This window comes from Eleutherodactylus coqui, chromosome 3 (assembly GCF_035609145.1).
Source record: "Eleutherodactylus coqui strain aEleCoq1 chromosome 3, aEleCoq1.hap1, whole genome shotgun sequence".
Lineage (NCBI taxonomy): Eukaryota > Metazoa > Chordata > Amphibia > Anura > Eleutherodactylidae > Eleutherodactylus > Eleutherodactylus coqui.
Window position 1 is genome coordinate 206,412,195 of NC_089839.1, and position 15,141 is coordinate 206,427,335.

General features: G+C 47.5%; 1 protein-coding gene across 1 annotated transcript; it reads right to left on the bottom strand.

Annotated features, from left to right (window-relative positions):
• Nucleotides 1–3,487: 3,487 nt before the first annotated feature.
• On the bottom strand, nt 3,488–14,159 carry ZMYND10 (zinc finger MYND-type containing 10). The gene is made up of 12 exons (XM_066596890.1): nt 14,021–14,159; nt 12,425–12,533; nt 12,230–12,346; nt 12,107–12,160; nt 10,244–10,387; nt 7,044–7,132; nt 6,863–6,963; nt 5,867–6,039; nt 5,653–5,778; nt 4,307–4,428; nt 4,092–4,217; nt 3,488–3,871 (listed from the first exon to the last, which is right to left on the bottom strand). Exons 1-12 carry the CDS (start codon nt 14,110–14,112, stop codon nt 3,772–3,774), a joined length of 1,353 nt encoding a protein of 450 aa, XP_066452987.1. The 5' UTR covers nt 14,113–14,159; the 3' UTR covers nt 3,488–3,771.
• Between the last annotated feature and the right edge of the window lie 982 nt (nt 14,160–15,141).

The window sequence follows — 15,141 nt, forward strand, 5'->3', positions numbered from 1 at the left end:
AACAACATGAGGGCTGGGGTACAGGAAGGGATCCATCAACATGGGGGCTAGGGCACGGGGAGTCATCCATCAACATGGGGGCTGGGGTATACAGAGCGATGCATCAACCTGGGTGCTGGGGCATGGGGAGTCATCCATCAACATCCGGCTGCGGTACAGGGAGCGAATCAGCAACATGTGGGCTGGGGTAGAAGAAGTTTAACTTGGGGGGTTGAGATGGGCTGTGTCCTCAATCTGGTGTAGGGGTATTTATATGAATCCTGGGTCTCATGTCGGGGGTAGTTAAGTGAGCCCTGGATGTAGAAAGTAGTTGTATAAAAACTTGGTCTGGTGTAGGGGATAATTATGTGAACCCCAGGCCCGATGTAGGGGTAGTTATGTCACTGGGGGGAGGGTCATGAATCAGTTTGCATCAGGCCCCCCGCAGTCCCTATGTTAACGCTTCTCTGCTGTCCTGACATTCCCGGGTCTCCGGAGATCATCCTGCCATTCCGTCCGCCTCCCCACATCCATGAATAAACGGAAGCGCCCCTCATTCTCTCCTTTTTCCTTGTCTTTGAAATTAACTTCCTGTCGCTTTATGTAATGAGAGCAGCATCCACTTATTATTACGGAGGGTCGCTGTGTCCATCGCCCCAAAACCTGATGCCAGACGTCATTGTGGGCGACACTTTCCTGGATGTTTAATCCCTAATTAATGGGATTTTCCTTTTAAGTTTAAGAGATCACAAGAAGACGTCACTGAGGTCTCAACAACAACTTATCATCTTAAGAACCTTTTACACCAACGATTGGATTAACGAATGTGGGATCTGCCCCTTGTCCTGTATACATCAGTCAGCGGTTTGTCAACTGCTCAGGTCTTGTATACAGACATGAGAATCCGTGTTTGCCGGCAGCGCATCTCCTTGTGTAACCAGGACTCGTGCCACTGACAAACATGGAAACGCTCACCTGCACAACCGATCGCAAGTAGTAAACGTTTGTTCATGTGGTCATTCATTAATGAAGTTATATCTACCATTGGTGCTTGTACAGACAATTGGTCCGCCCATCTAATAGAACTCTTAGGGGACCTTCACAAAGGCCGAAATTAGGACGCACCCAAATCCGCAGCTGTGGAATTCCACGCAAAATTTGCAGGTCTGACTGTGGATTTTGATGAGGAATTACAAGCAGGTTTTAAGTCATTTTCAATTCTGCATCAAAATCTGCAGGTAGCCTATGGATTTTAGTGCAGAATTTACCGGGGTTGCGGTGCACCCTGCTCCCTAATTCTGACTGTTGTGAAAGGTTCTTTAAACCAGTTGTCCATCTGTAAACCAGTGGTGGACTATCCTCAGAATAGGATATCATTAGTAAATCAGCAGGGGTCTTTCACCATGCTAATCAATAGAGATGAGCGAACCTACTCGGCCACGCCCCTTTTTCGCCCGAGCGTCGCGATTTTCGAGTACTTCCGTACTCAGGTGAAAAGATTCGGGAGGCGCCGTGGATGAGTGGGGGGTTGCAGCGGGGAGTGGGGGGGAGAGGGAGAGAGAGGGCTCCCCCCTGTTCCCCACTGCTACCCCCCGCTCCGCCACGCCTCCCCCCGCCCCCCGAATCTTTTCACCCGAATACGGAAGTACTCGAAAATCATGGTGCTTGATCGAGTAATTACTCGAAACGAGTATATTCGCTCATCTCTACTAATCAACTGTTTGCTGGGCAAATGTACTTGTGTACTGAGCTGCTTTCTGCAGGAAGCAGACACCTCCATTCCTACTGCAGTGGCCAGGCTTTGTATTGCAGGGAAAAATCCTATTCCTATTCTCTTAGTGCTCATGTAGTAGCAGCCTAAGGTCTCATTCACATGAATGTCATTTTAGTGATTTGATAGCTGTGCTAAACAAATTGCGGCTATTGGAGCGTTAAATCCTGTGAACGAAAAATAGCCACGACCAAGACGTGGCTATTTTTCACGAATTTAACTTGGCTGGCTACGGCGTCTTGCAGTGCGCTGACGCCACAGCCCCAAAATGAACGGAGTCCCCGTGAGGATGTTAAACTCCCTCCCTTCTTTTTGCTTGCTGGCTCGCATAGATCCCCATAGGAGACTGTGGAGCCACGGGCGTTGTGCCATCAAAAGATCGGACAAGCCCTATTTTTTGACGAAGAGAAATCGCATCTATGTCCTATCTTTTTACGGGTGATTTTTTTTTTTAGGTTCTTTTAGATGCGATTTTTTTTGGATGCACCTACTCTGTGTCAAAATGACTCTCCTGTGAGAGAGGCCTAAAGGCCCTGATACATGGGTCATCTATCGGCATTAACGAGCGCTGATCATAGGGATTGGTGCATGTTTACCCAAGCCTTCATACAGGACAATCAGACTCTATTAAGGGGGAAACGATTTCTTCATAAACTGGTTCGTCCCCATTCACTTTAATCGCGGTCCACAGCTCATCCCCCATTCCCACAGCGAGACGTGCTATAATTAATTCTCTAGGCTGAACAAAAGATGCCATCAGCCGCCGACCAGGGCAACGATCAGGTGAGTGACTGTTCTAATGATCATTCGCTGTAGAAGGACATTGAAATTTCTTGCTTGTCGGCTGTACATCTTCCCATGTAAACGATCAATGACAGCTCTATGGGGACAAGCAATGTATGAACAATCGTTTGTCCACTACTAGAGTTGGGATTGGCCTGTGTAAGGGTACGGTGCCACACAGTAGTCGTCTGGGTTGCGATACCGATAAAGCCAACAACCCCACTGGTGATCTGGGTCCTTACAGCTTGATAGTGATTTAAAGGGGTTGTGCCAAGTTCTAGTTATCCCTTATCCACAGGATAAAACAGGGGTCTGGTTAGGTGAATAGAGTGGAGATCGTGCAGGCTTGCAGATTCAGGTGCTTCGGCAATGTCCGCTGCTTGCACTGAAGTGAATGGAGTAGCACTGCACCTCCAGGACCCATCCTATATATAGGGAATAACTTTAGAACTTGGCACAAGCCCTCTAAGTGTTCTCTAGCCGTCAGCTGTTGATGGTCATGCAGTTTGCCTAAAAGCATGCGGCCATTAACAACTGATAGCTAGAGAACACTTCTATCATTAACAAGCTGCACGGATCACATCGCCGGCGGGGTTCGGGCTGTGATGTGTAGACTGCTGCAGGCGTCACTGCTGCGCTGTCCTGTAACTGCCACATCCTATCGTCACACGCCGGCAGGAAGCCACAATGAGGTGTTCACTATCACTTCTATACCAGCGACTGTACTCGGGTCTCACGAAATGACATCTTCTACATCACCATAAATCCCAGCTACTACTCCCAGCTTTTATAGCATGCTAGGAGTAGTAGTTTCAGATGCGCCGGAAAGCAGCTTTTCAATGCCAAATTTTTGGATGTACTTGCGACATTCTTGCACCACACATGGATTTACACGCATGCGATGTTGATCGCTGCAACAAATTTCAGTTATGAAGTGAACAAAAAATTCAAGACTTGTTACAAAAGAGTATTTAATGCCGCATAACACTAAAATCCAAAAGGTTTCCTGTTGGGCACAGAACTCACCGGTCCGAGGAAAAGTATTGTATTTTTATTAGTAAATAATTACAGCGGCCAGACTGTGGGTAGGACTCGGCTCACTGGTATATTGTAGCTCTGTGAGCTTTAAAGAAACAGGCTACCCAAAATTCAAGTGTCTGCAGTCTTTCTTTAAGACTTTGGGCTTGCACCGCTTCATCGGCAGAAATGGCAGGATGGGGAGTTTCACAGATACAGCTTCACATCTGAGGTTTCACGTCCTCCTTCATCTTCTTTACAGCCTCATTTACTAGATCACAGGCTTTCTTATGCTTCTGCCAGTGATTGACCTGACACTGCCTGTGTAAGAGAAGAGACACAGTGAAATGTCTAGCGTATCATCACATCCTGTATTATACTCCAGAGCTGCACTCGCTATTCTGCTGGTGGAGTTACTGTGTACATACATTACTTATCCTGTAGTGGTCCATAGTTACATCTTGTATTATACTCCAGAGCTGCACTCACTATTCTGCTGGTAGAGTCACTGTGAGCTTTAGAGTGCATGTTTTGGACTCACCTGTTGCAGTACCACTCACTCTGGCAGCGGGAGCAGCGTTTGGCAGCTTCTGCCCCACACAATCCACACTTGGGTTTATCGGGCACCAGTGCTTCCATTACGTCCATGTTATAGGTCTGTGCCCACCTGCGGGTAGTGATAGAATTTAGGCCATTGTGCCTTTCTGCAGGCGGGGGGCACATACTTATATTGGGACCTCTGGGAGAGACACTGACCTCTGGGCCTGGTGACGCAGGTCGCTGTCGCTGGGGGAAAACGTGTTCTTTACCTGGTGCTTCGCTATTGCCTTCCATTTCCCAGATGTCTCTCTGATAATGGAGTCCCGAACTTCTGGAACCTGAACAAATGCAGAGAGAGCAGCAGTGAGAGGATGAGCGGTATGGGGGAGAGGCATAGAGTGATGGAAACCTGCAGGCTGCAGCAAAGGGGTCCAGACACTTAACTGGAGCCTGCAGCTCTGAGACATCCCCAGTGATATCCTGCACTGTATCATCCACTCTAACACTGTGTTATCCTCAGCTGTATCCTCCTCTGTACCTGTTATGTTAACCTATACTGTATCCCATACTATACTCCCCTATGTCAACCCCTGCTATACTCCCCCCATGTTATCTTCTGCCGTACCCTCCTCTCTACCCATTATGTTATCCTCTACTGTACTCCGTGTTATCCTTTGCTGTATCCTCCTCTATACCTGTTATGTTATCCTCTACTGTATCCCACACTATACTCTCTTATGTTATTCTATGTTGTATCCTCCTTTGTATCCATTCTGTTATCCTCCACTCTTCCCAGTGTTATCCTCCACTCTTCCCCAGTGATATCATCCGCTGTATTCCCCACTGTTATCCTCTGCTGTACTCCCCCACTGGTATCCTCCGCTGTACTCCCCCACTGGTATCCTCCGCTGTACTCCCCCACTGGTATCCTCCGCTGTACTCCCCCACTGGTATCCTCCGCTGTACTCCCCCACTGGTATCCTCCGCTGTACTCCCCCACTGGTATCCTCCGCTGTACTCCCCCACTGGTATCCTCCGCTGTACTCCCCCACTGGTATCCTCCGCTGTACTCCCCCACTGGTATCCTCCGCTGTATCCCCTTTTGTACCAGTTATGTTATCCTCCATTTTATTCTTCCAATGTTATCCACCATTTTATTTTACTGCAAAAAAGTATCATAAAACTGTTGATAAATTTCCCATCTTTGTGTTTAATTTCGTCAGCATTTCAAGATCTGTGCTTTTTTTATCAGTCAACGGAACACTTTAGAGTTTTTTTTGCCAGAGATAAGAACTCAACACGGACAGCTGAGGCTTTGCAACAACAGTTTTTGAATAAGACCATCCTCTGAGAGTACAGACCCAGACATCATACATACAAGAGCAGGAGTATCTCAAGCTTCTGGATGTAAACAAAAGTGTCCTCATTCACTGAGAGCAAGCAGAGATCTTAAAAGTTGTGAGGAACTGAAACACAAATTTAAACAATGACTTAATTTATTTTAGCTAATTCTGGATGGCTCCTTAAAGGGCCAGATCCCTGCTGATGCATTACTGTTGTACCTGCTCTATGATGAGCTCCTTCTTTGGGGGCGCTGGTTCACTCACTGACAGATGACTGAGGAATCGCTGCAGTTCCACCAAGTTTGGCAGTTGATCAATGAGGACATCGGTGAGATGAGAGCTGAGCTAAAAAGGTTAGAAATATCAGTGACATAAGCATTGAAAACCACCGTAAGATCCGTGCATAGAATCTCACATTCATAGGGGGCGCTACCTTGAGCAGCTGTCCTCTGGTGAAGCTGTCGATGTTGTATTTCCGCTGGCACTCCGGCCTCAGCAGCAGGTTGTACAGAGAGATCCACACCTGACCATCCAGCTTGGTCATCTTCTGCTGGTCCTCACCTGGGACTGACAACCAGCGGCCACTCTCATACTTCTGCAGCTGACCTGCAGGGCGGAGACAGTGAGGGAGGAGGTAGAGGCTACATAAGGAACACATGGTCCTGGGGGGCTACATAAGGAGAGACAATCCTGGGGTGGGCTACATTAAGGGAGGTGGTCCTGGGGTGGGCTACATAAGGACACACGGTCCTGGGGTAGGCTACAAAGGCCTTGTGGTTCTGGGGTGGGTTAATTGACTACGCGGTCCTGGGGTGGGCTACATGAAGACAAGCAATCCTGGGGTAAGCTACATGAGGACATGCGATACTGGGGTGGGCTACATAAGGACACATGGTCCTGGGGTAGGCTATAAAGGCCTCGCGGTCCTAGGGAGGGTTCGTTGAATATGTGGTCCTGGGGTGGGCTACATAAGGACATGCGATACTGGGGTGGGCTACATAAGGACACGCAATCATGGGGTAGGCTACATAATGACATGCGATAGTGAGGTGGGTTCATTGGCTACAAAAGGACACGCGATCATGGAGTAGGCTACATAAGGACATGTGATACTGGGGTGGGTTCATTGAATATGTGATCCTGGGGTAGGCTACATAAGGACATGCGATACTGGGTTCATTGAATACGTGGTCCTGGGGTGGGCTACATAAGGACACACGGTCCTGGGGTGGATTCATCGAATACGCAGTCCTGGGGTGGGCTAAATAAGGAGACGCGGTCCTGGGATGGGCTACGTAAGGACATGTGGTCCGGGCGAAGGGGTACATAAGAACACGAAGTCTTGAGGTGGTCTACACAAGGACACATGTTCCTAGGAGGGGGCTATATAAGAACACGAGATCCTAGAGGGGCTTTGCTCCAACTGTACCATTACACCGCCGGCTCCAGGGACAATTGTGCAGCAGTTCCACCAGAACACAGGGTAGGTTATGGGTGTTGAGTAGCCGTGTGGTTGCGCTCAGCGGGAGGCTGTGTACACATAACATATATTAGTCTCAGGGCGATACTCTACACCCTCCGCCCCACAGCTGTCACCCACAGCTCGTCACCTGTCTGTATGGTCAGTGATGTACCGCAGGACGGACAGACACTTAAGGGCAATGTCAAAGTCCAAGGCCTCGGCCTGCAGCTTCAGTTCCTAGGGGTGAAGGGAGAGCGGAATTGTCATACAGTAATGCTTCACTGTACGCAATATGGCGGCTTTACTATACAGTACATACGTCTCAGTACATCGGAGCTGGTGCTCTGCTCCTGATCTATATGTGAGTTTCGTGTCACTATATAAACTCAAGGGTTAACAGGCTTCAGGATGGCGACTACCTGCACTATGTTTACCACAGAGCATCATTAGCGGCATCCAAACACTGAGGAACATTATACTGCAGTCACATCCAGAGCTGCGATCACAAGACTGCTGGTTTCCTAAAAGCTCTCCTTTTCACTGCAACCCATGCTGGTTCTGTGTCTGCACAAAGCAAGCTGTACTGTCATAGGGCACTGGACAGTAATCTGACCTCTGGCGCGTGGGCACCTACCAAGTACGCAATGACATGTACTTGCTGGATGCCACCAATCCGCATGCACTCAGTGTGAATGTGTGCATAATACGAGCCAAGATAGAGCATGCTGCAATTTTTTTCCCATGAGTAATACGCGCACTAAAAAAAAAACGATGGTGTGAGCGTCCCAATACAAATCAATGTGCTATTGGCATCGCGTGTCGCACATGGGAAAATTGTAATGACTGTATGGCTGTGTGAGAGTGGCCTAACCACTTAAAGTGTCTTTCTGAGTCCCCAAACATTGGTGGCAGTGGAGGGGCACGCTGCTCCTGCAATGCCTCTCGCTGCTGCTCCGGTGTTCTATTAATATTGACTGCAGCGTTGACGGGGGTTGTGACCGCTGCAGCGATTGGAGGACAGCAGGGACATCATCAGTGTTGTCACGTAAAAATGTCTTGGGCTTCTACATGACAGGTGATGCGACGGCGGTGTGGGCTATTGGGGAGTATATTACTTTTATATAGATTTGGGCATGGGGAGCCTGAAACTACATAAAGGTGAGAACGCAGAAAACCTTTTTAGGGTGCGTTCACACGTGGCGGAAATGCTGTGGATTTGTTGCAGAATTTCCGCAGAAGATACGCACGATGGAGTTACAGTACAGTTACAGCAGAAAATGCACATTTTTTTCTTCTAAATGTGAACAGAATTTGCTTTAATCCATTCACTTTAATAGTAAACGTTTCTGGTGCGGTTTTTCTGCAGTGATTTTGCAACGTGTGAACGCATCCTGATTTTTCTCATTGACGCCAACACACACTTTACCGGCATAGGAAATGCTGATCTGTGTAACTATGCAAAGAGCTTCACAGAAGTGCAGGGAAGCCAGCCTGAGGACGCGTCTGAGCGGCGAAAAGGTGAGTATATAATTTTATTTCATTTTTCACCAGCTAGGGATGATTTTCAGGGAAGGGCTTATATTTCAAACCCTTCCCCGAAAATCATGCTGCGGGGGTTGCTTACAACTCACTGCTTTCAATGAGGCCGCAGCACCGAACCCATTGAAAGCAATGGGATAGCATCCTGGTCTTCTGCCACAGCTGTCACAGTTGTGGCAGAGGATTCCTTCATCGCCGCGGTCCCCGTGGGGATGAAGTAAACCCCTGCCACAACGGTGGCATAAGTCTGCGATATACTCCCTATGCTTTTAACGGGACTGGCGCTGCTGCTGCCGGCCTCATTGTTCTTAGCCCAAAAAGAGAAGCAATTAATTATTGGAGCCAATGATTGTTATCTATTTATCTATGTTTAGCTAAATATTTTTTTTTCGTTTTAAACAATTGCTGGGGTTGCCTGGATGTGCCCACATAAATTTTTCTAAGACTTAAAAAAAAAAAAAAAAAAAAAAGATCGAAATAGGGAAGAGTATACCGCTTTTGAATGGAATTAATTATTGCGTAATGCATATACTATGTTCCAACTTCAAGGCGTTTGAGGGTCGCCTAGAAGTTGTCCAATGCAGCTGAAGTTTTGCACAACCTGTTCTTTTGGTAATTGGAACAGGATTAGTAGGTGGGAGCAGCAAAAGTTTAACTTTCGGAAAATTACCTATAGCTAAGTGCCACCCTAATGTACACACACACACGCAAATGTGCACGTAAATCTGCTCACACTCATGTGAAGCTGGCCTTTAGATTACAAACAGCCCTTTAAAGGCAACCATAATGCTGATGTGGCCGTCGGTGACACCCCTGCCTTAGGGTTCTTTTACAAGGGATGTCCTGGTCGTCTCAGTGATAATCGTTTCTGTGCTTTTACACAGGAGGATCATCGCTAGTGAATGGAGGTGGAGCGGTAGTCATTCATAAGTGATCAACTGCTTGTTTACATCCGTCTTTCGGTCTTCTGCATGCAGAAATTGGAACAACGAACGAAAAGGGCCATGTAAAACGACCCTTAGTCAGAAGAATACAATCTATTACTCTCCGTTATCAGCCATTAAAAGCTGGAGAGGGGCTATGGACATCACACAGACCCATTGACCTTCAATGAACCTTTTCAGACATGTGATTTTTCTTTCTTTCATGGAACTGCAGTCTGTGACCAAAAAAATAAATAATGGCAGCATGTCCTGTTTTTGTCCGTATCAGACAAGAGAGTAGGAGATGCAATGAATATGTGTCCGTCTGCTGTCCGATGCAAGTTGCGCCCAAGAATCTCGGGTGCGACTTGCATACGGATATGTAAATGAACACTAGGATGGTTGAGTACAAGCTATTACTCCCTGTTATCAGCCATTAAAAGCTGAGGAGAGGCTGGGTGTGGAACAGATGGATACAATCTATTACTCACTGTTATCAGACATGTCAGGCTGACTGTAGTGTCCTACATTGAGTAGAATGACATGACGTATACAGACCTCTGTGCCTCCCATGCTCCCTACTTTATATTACATCTCTGGCACTGATATAAGCTCCGGACTGTGTTATCGTCCCTTTAATAACTGCACAGCACAAAGTATAACACCATATATGCTGTATGATAGAAGTCCTTATATAGCTATAGGTTTATGTTCTGCCCCGTCTATGTGCAGACATGTGCAGGATCTTGTTCTGCGCCGCAGGCTTCTGTTCCTGAGGAGGCGGCTGGAGAAATGCTCTGCAGTAAAATGATGGCTTTGTCTGGCTGTCCCCCCCTCCCCCTCCTCCCTTGGGGCCCAGGATCGGGCAGTGAATTGTGTACTGTACCTCCAGTGATGAGGTCTCACTTGCAGAGGTCGGCAGCAGCCTGTCCTGGCCTGCGATCCCTCCCGCAGACAGTAGCAGCGTCAGCTTCCGATGGCAGTAATCAATGAGATCCAGCGCCAGATGCTCCGCAGATTCACACACGTCCTGCACAGAGAGAAGACCCTAATCATCCGCCATGTGCAAAGATAGTTCTAAAACTTTACAACAAATTCTTAAGTTCTCACCTGTGTTAGGATCTCTGCCTCCTGTCAGTGAATGAGACCAATGGGGCATATTTACTAATACTGTCTAACAGACAGAAGGGGGCGCACCATTTACAAATCTGGGGGTACATTTACTTAGACTGACGTCACTGCGGGGAGAGAAGCAGCCACTACAGTGACAGGTGAATGAGACATGGGAGTTCTGATCTAGAGATTGTGGGAGTTTCAGTGGTGACCGATCCCCACCAAGTTATCCCCTATCATGTGGATATCCTGTGGAGAGGGGATAACTTGTAGTCTTACTTTAACCTCTTTAATTCACCATTTCCAAATCGGCAGCAATTCCATGTTAGGCATATACTGTTTTCCCCTGAAAATCAGACCCTGTTTTGTATTACTTTTTGTCCCAAAAGAGGCCCTGGGTCTTATTTTAAGGGGGTGTCTTATTATACTTATCTAGCAGGCTTGGTCCAGGTCCCTCCGGCTGCTCTCTGGAGCTCCAACACGCTTGTTGCAGTCCTTGGCCGCCCACAGAAGATCACTTCCTGGTTACAGAATTCATAAATCCCACCTCCAGAAAGCAATGGCTCCGATTGGTTCTCAATCACTGCTTTGATCGGTGAACCAATCACAGTCATCACATAGATTCATCGAGCGCTGCATTGCTGGCTGAGCAGCGTTCGAGAACCAATCAGAGCCATTGCTTACTGGAGGTGAAATTCATGAATCCCGTAACCAGGAAGTGAGAGAGCCTGCTAGGTAATGTATTCCTTTTTTTTATGTAATGCAACTAGGGCTTATTTTAGGGGTAGGGCTTATATTTTAAGCCTCCCCGAAAATCCTTAAAACCCGGGGTGGGGCTTATTTTCAGGATGGATCCTATTTTCAGGGAAACAGGGTAGATTTTGGTGCGTTTTTTTTCTGCAGCAGAATATTCGGCTGCACTCTATGTTCACACTGCGTGGCATTTTTCCAGCATGGACTTCACTGAAAATATGGCTTGGATTCCCATTCAAGTGAATGCACACTTAGCTGGTGCGGATTTGCTGTAGAATTTGCGTTAACAATCCACCATGTGAACATACCGCTAGTCCTCCTCACATGGTTGATCTGCTCATTACAATGTACTCAGAAGGTGAGAGATGAGTGCATAATGCGCAATCGCACAGGACCGGAGCGTCGTCCACATGTTCAGCTGCTCACAATGATGCATTCACACATACTGGCGCAACAGGTAACATCCCCAGTGCCACACTGGGCGAACAATCATTTTATCTGAATGGCGCACTACAGATGGCAACGATTCTCTCACTGTCCTATTACTAATAATAACCCAAAACTCCAGACTCCGGAGATGAGCGCTTCCAACTGTGTATATAATGCTCAGCGCCTGCAGTTATCGCACCGCGGGTGCTTTATTTCACAATGGTTTGTGACAGGTCCAGACCCCAAGCAGAAACAGGAAATGCACACAAGTTTATCTCTACGGTATGTGTCACCTGCTTCGGCCACAATGTTCAGGGATCTAACAAGTTCAAATTAGAATCATTTACTGATATAAAGTGCTATTTAACGAGAAGCGGCATGCAGTGCTGAAGATGGTGATGCGTGCCATTTTAGTGTCACTGTACAGCATGACCCAGACCACCATGACTCTTACCTTGTGGTAGAAGATTGTTTCCAGGAGATTAATGATGGTGGCCTCATGATGAACCTGTCAGAAGAAACTGTGTTCAGCATGTGGCGCTGCAGTCAGAAGGGGGCGTTCAAGAGCTTCACTTACCACCATGTACAGGGGGAATGTGCTTCTGGGCTGGAAATCCTGCAGCTGACAGATCACCGGGAAGATGTTCTGCCTCCAGATCTCAACACTGATCAACTCATGGATCAACGTGGGAACCTGAGAATGAGATACACAGATAGACAGACAGACATACAGATAATGAGATAGACAGACAGACAGACAGACAGATGTTACCTTTCTGTGGGTAACCAGCAAATCCTTGATAATTTCCTCCTGGCCGGTGGATGCGTTGAGAATGGCCTGCATGTTCAGCTTCTCTATATACTCATGCTGTTTGAACCATCTGATTAGAAGAAACACAAATGTAAAATATCATTACTATAATAGAAGGTCTGAGTATAAATGATAAACTCATCACCGAACACCAGTGTACACTCCAGAGCTGCACTCACTATTCTGCTGGTGGAGTCACTGTGTACATACATTACATTACTTATCCTGTACGGATCCTGAGTTACATCCTATACTATACTCCAGAGCTGCACTCACTATTCTGCTGGTGGAGTCACTATGTACATACATTACTTATCCTGTACTGACCCTGAGTTACATCCTGTATTATACTCCAGAGCTGCACTCACTATTCTGCTGGTGGAGTCACTCTGTACATACATTACTTATCCTGTACTGATCCTGAGTGACATCCTGTATTATACTCCAGAGCTGCACTCGCTATTCTGCTGTGGAGTCACTGTGTACATACATTACTTATCCTGTACTGATCCTGAGTTACTGATATACTCCAGAGCTGCACTCACTATTCTGCTGGTGGAGTCACTGTGTACACACATTACTTATCCTGAGTTACATGCTATATTATACTCCAGAGCTGCACTCACTATTCTGCTGGTGGAGTCACTGTCATACATTACTTATCCTGTACTGATTCTGAGTTACATCCTATACAGATAGTCCCCGACTTGCGAACATTCGAGTTACGAATTCGCAAGATACGAACTATCTGTTCTGCACAGTATGATGTAATGCTATGGCATTACATCATACTGTGCAGGGAGCGGGCAGGCTTCTATCAAGCCTGATAGAAGCCTGTCCGGTCAGATCGCGGTTGCTAGGCAGCCGGGGACCTTCTGAAAGGCCCTAGGGCTGTCTATGCAGAGCGCCTAGCAAGCCGTGCGCTTGATAGGCACTCTGCATAGGCAGCCCTGGGGCCTTTCAGGAGGTCCCCGGCTGCCTAGCAACCGCACAGCGTCCCGCGATCTCATCGTGGGACGCTGTACGGGCCCCGGCTGTTTCTTACAGCAGGCACCCGGCGGCAGCAGTTCTGATGAGCCGCGCCGCTCGTCAGAACTGTTAACACTTTAAATACCTCTGTCAGAGCGGTATTTAAAGTGTTAACAGTTCCGACAAGCGGCGCGGCTCGTCGGAACTGCTGCCGCCGGGTGCCTGCTGTAAGAACAGCCGGCACCCGACGTTGTATGGAGCGGGATCCACCCGCGATCCCGCTCCATACTACCATTTGTTCGATTTGCGAACAAAACGGACTTGCGAACGGGCTCCCGGAACGGAACCTGTTCGCAAGTCGGGGAGCACCTGTATTATACTCCAGAGCTGCACTCACTATTCTGCTGGTGGAGTCACTGTGTACATACATTACTTACCCTGTACTGATCCTGAGTTACATCCTGCATTATACTCCAGAGCTGTACTCACTATATTGTGCTGGTAGAGTCACTGTGAACATACTTTACTTCTCCTATATCAAACCCCAGAGCTGCACTCAGTGATCAGTAGATAGCTGTAGTGTCTCACCCGCCTGAGCCCGTGTCCCGCAGGCTGGACTTCTGCAGACCCCGCACCATTCCTTCGGCCTCTCCGTATAGCAGAATCGGGCTCGGCTCCATCACTTCACACTGAGCTCTAACTGCGTTCTGCTGTTACCATAGGAACGCAATGCACAGTTTCTGAGCATGCGCAGCATTCCAGTCACCACGACAACGATTACTTCCTGTACGCATGCGCAGTGCGCCGCTCTTTGTTTGCTGGTTTACGCGTGCGCGGAGGCGGTTTCTTCACACTGGTCAGTGATTTGTAACGTGAGCGGAAGTTGATGTTGTTCGCCCTCTATTTTCTGTCCCGACTGTTGTGTAACCACCGGAAGTTTTTTCGGAGCCATCTTGGTACACCCTTTGCTTTGTTACGGTACTTACAATAGAATAGCGCTGAACCTTACTGGCGCTGTGGTGGTTGTGGAATAAACCCGGTCTTTTAATTTAGCAATGATTTATTTTTTATTACATTATTCAGACTTGCAAATGTATTATACTCCTTAACTGCTGTATACTGTTTTCTGGGCCGTGTATCTAATCTATCATGTGTGATACTGTCTGCCGAGCTGTGTATCTATTCCATCGTGTGATACTGTCTGCTGAGCTGTGTATCTAATCCTATCATGGGTGATACTGTCTGCTGAGCTGTGTATCTAAACCTATCATGGGTGATACTGTCTGCTGAGCTGTGTATCTAATCCTATCATGGGTGATACTGTCTGCTGAGCTGTGTATCTAAACCTATCACGTGTGATACTGTCTGCTGAGCTGTGTATCTAAACCTATCACGTGTGATACTGTCTGCTGAGCTGTGTATCTAATCCTATCATGGGTGATACTGTCTGCTGAGCTGTGTATCTAATCCTATCATGGGTGATACTGTCTGCTGAGCTGTGTATCTAAACCTATCACGTGTGATACTGTCTGCTGAGCTGTGTATCTAATCCTATCGTGTGATACTGTTTGCTGGGCCGTGTAGCTAATCCTGCCATGTGTGATACGGTCTGTTGAGCTGTGTATCTAATCCTATCGTGTGAAACTGCTGAGATTGTGTATCCAAGGTCAGTTTCACATCTGCGTTGGGACTTCTGGACGGACGATCCA

What these genes read in the sequence shown, in the direction of transcription:
- ZMYND10 (XM_066596890.1), bottom strand. Translation starts at nt 14,112, where the DNA reads ATGGAGCCGAGCCCGATTCTGCTATACGGAGAGGCCGAAGGAATGGTG. An exon ending in CTGGAGCCGGCGGTGTAATG is followed by an intron (nt 6,040 to 6,862) that starts GTACAGTTGGAG and finishes TCCGCCCTGCAG; the next exon opens with GTCAGCTGCAGAAGTATGAG. An exon ending in CTGCGTCACCAGGCCCAGAG is followed by an intron (nt 4,218 to 4,306) that starts GTCAGTGTCTCT and finishes CACTACCCGCAG; the next exon opens with GTGGGCACAGACCTATAACA.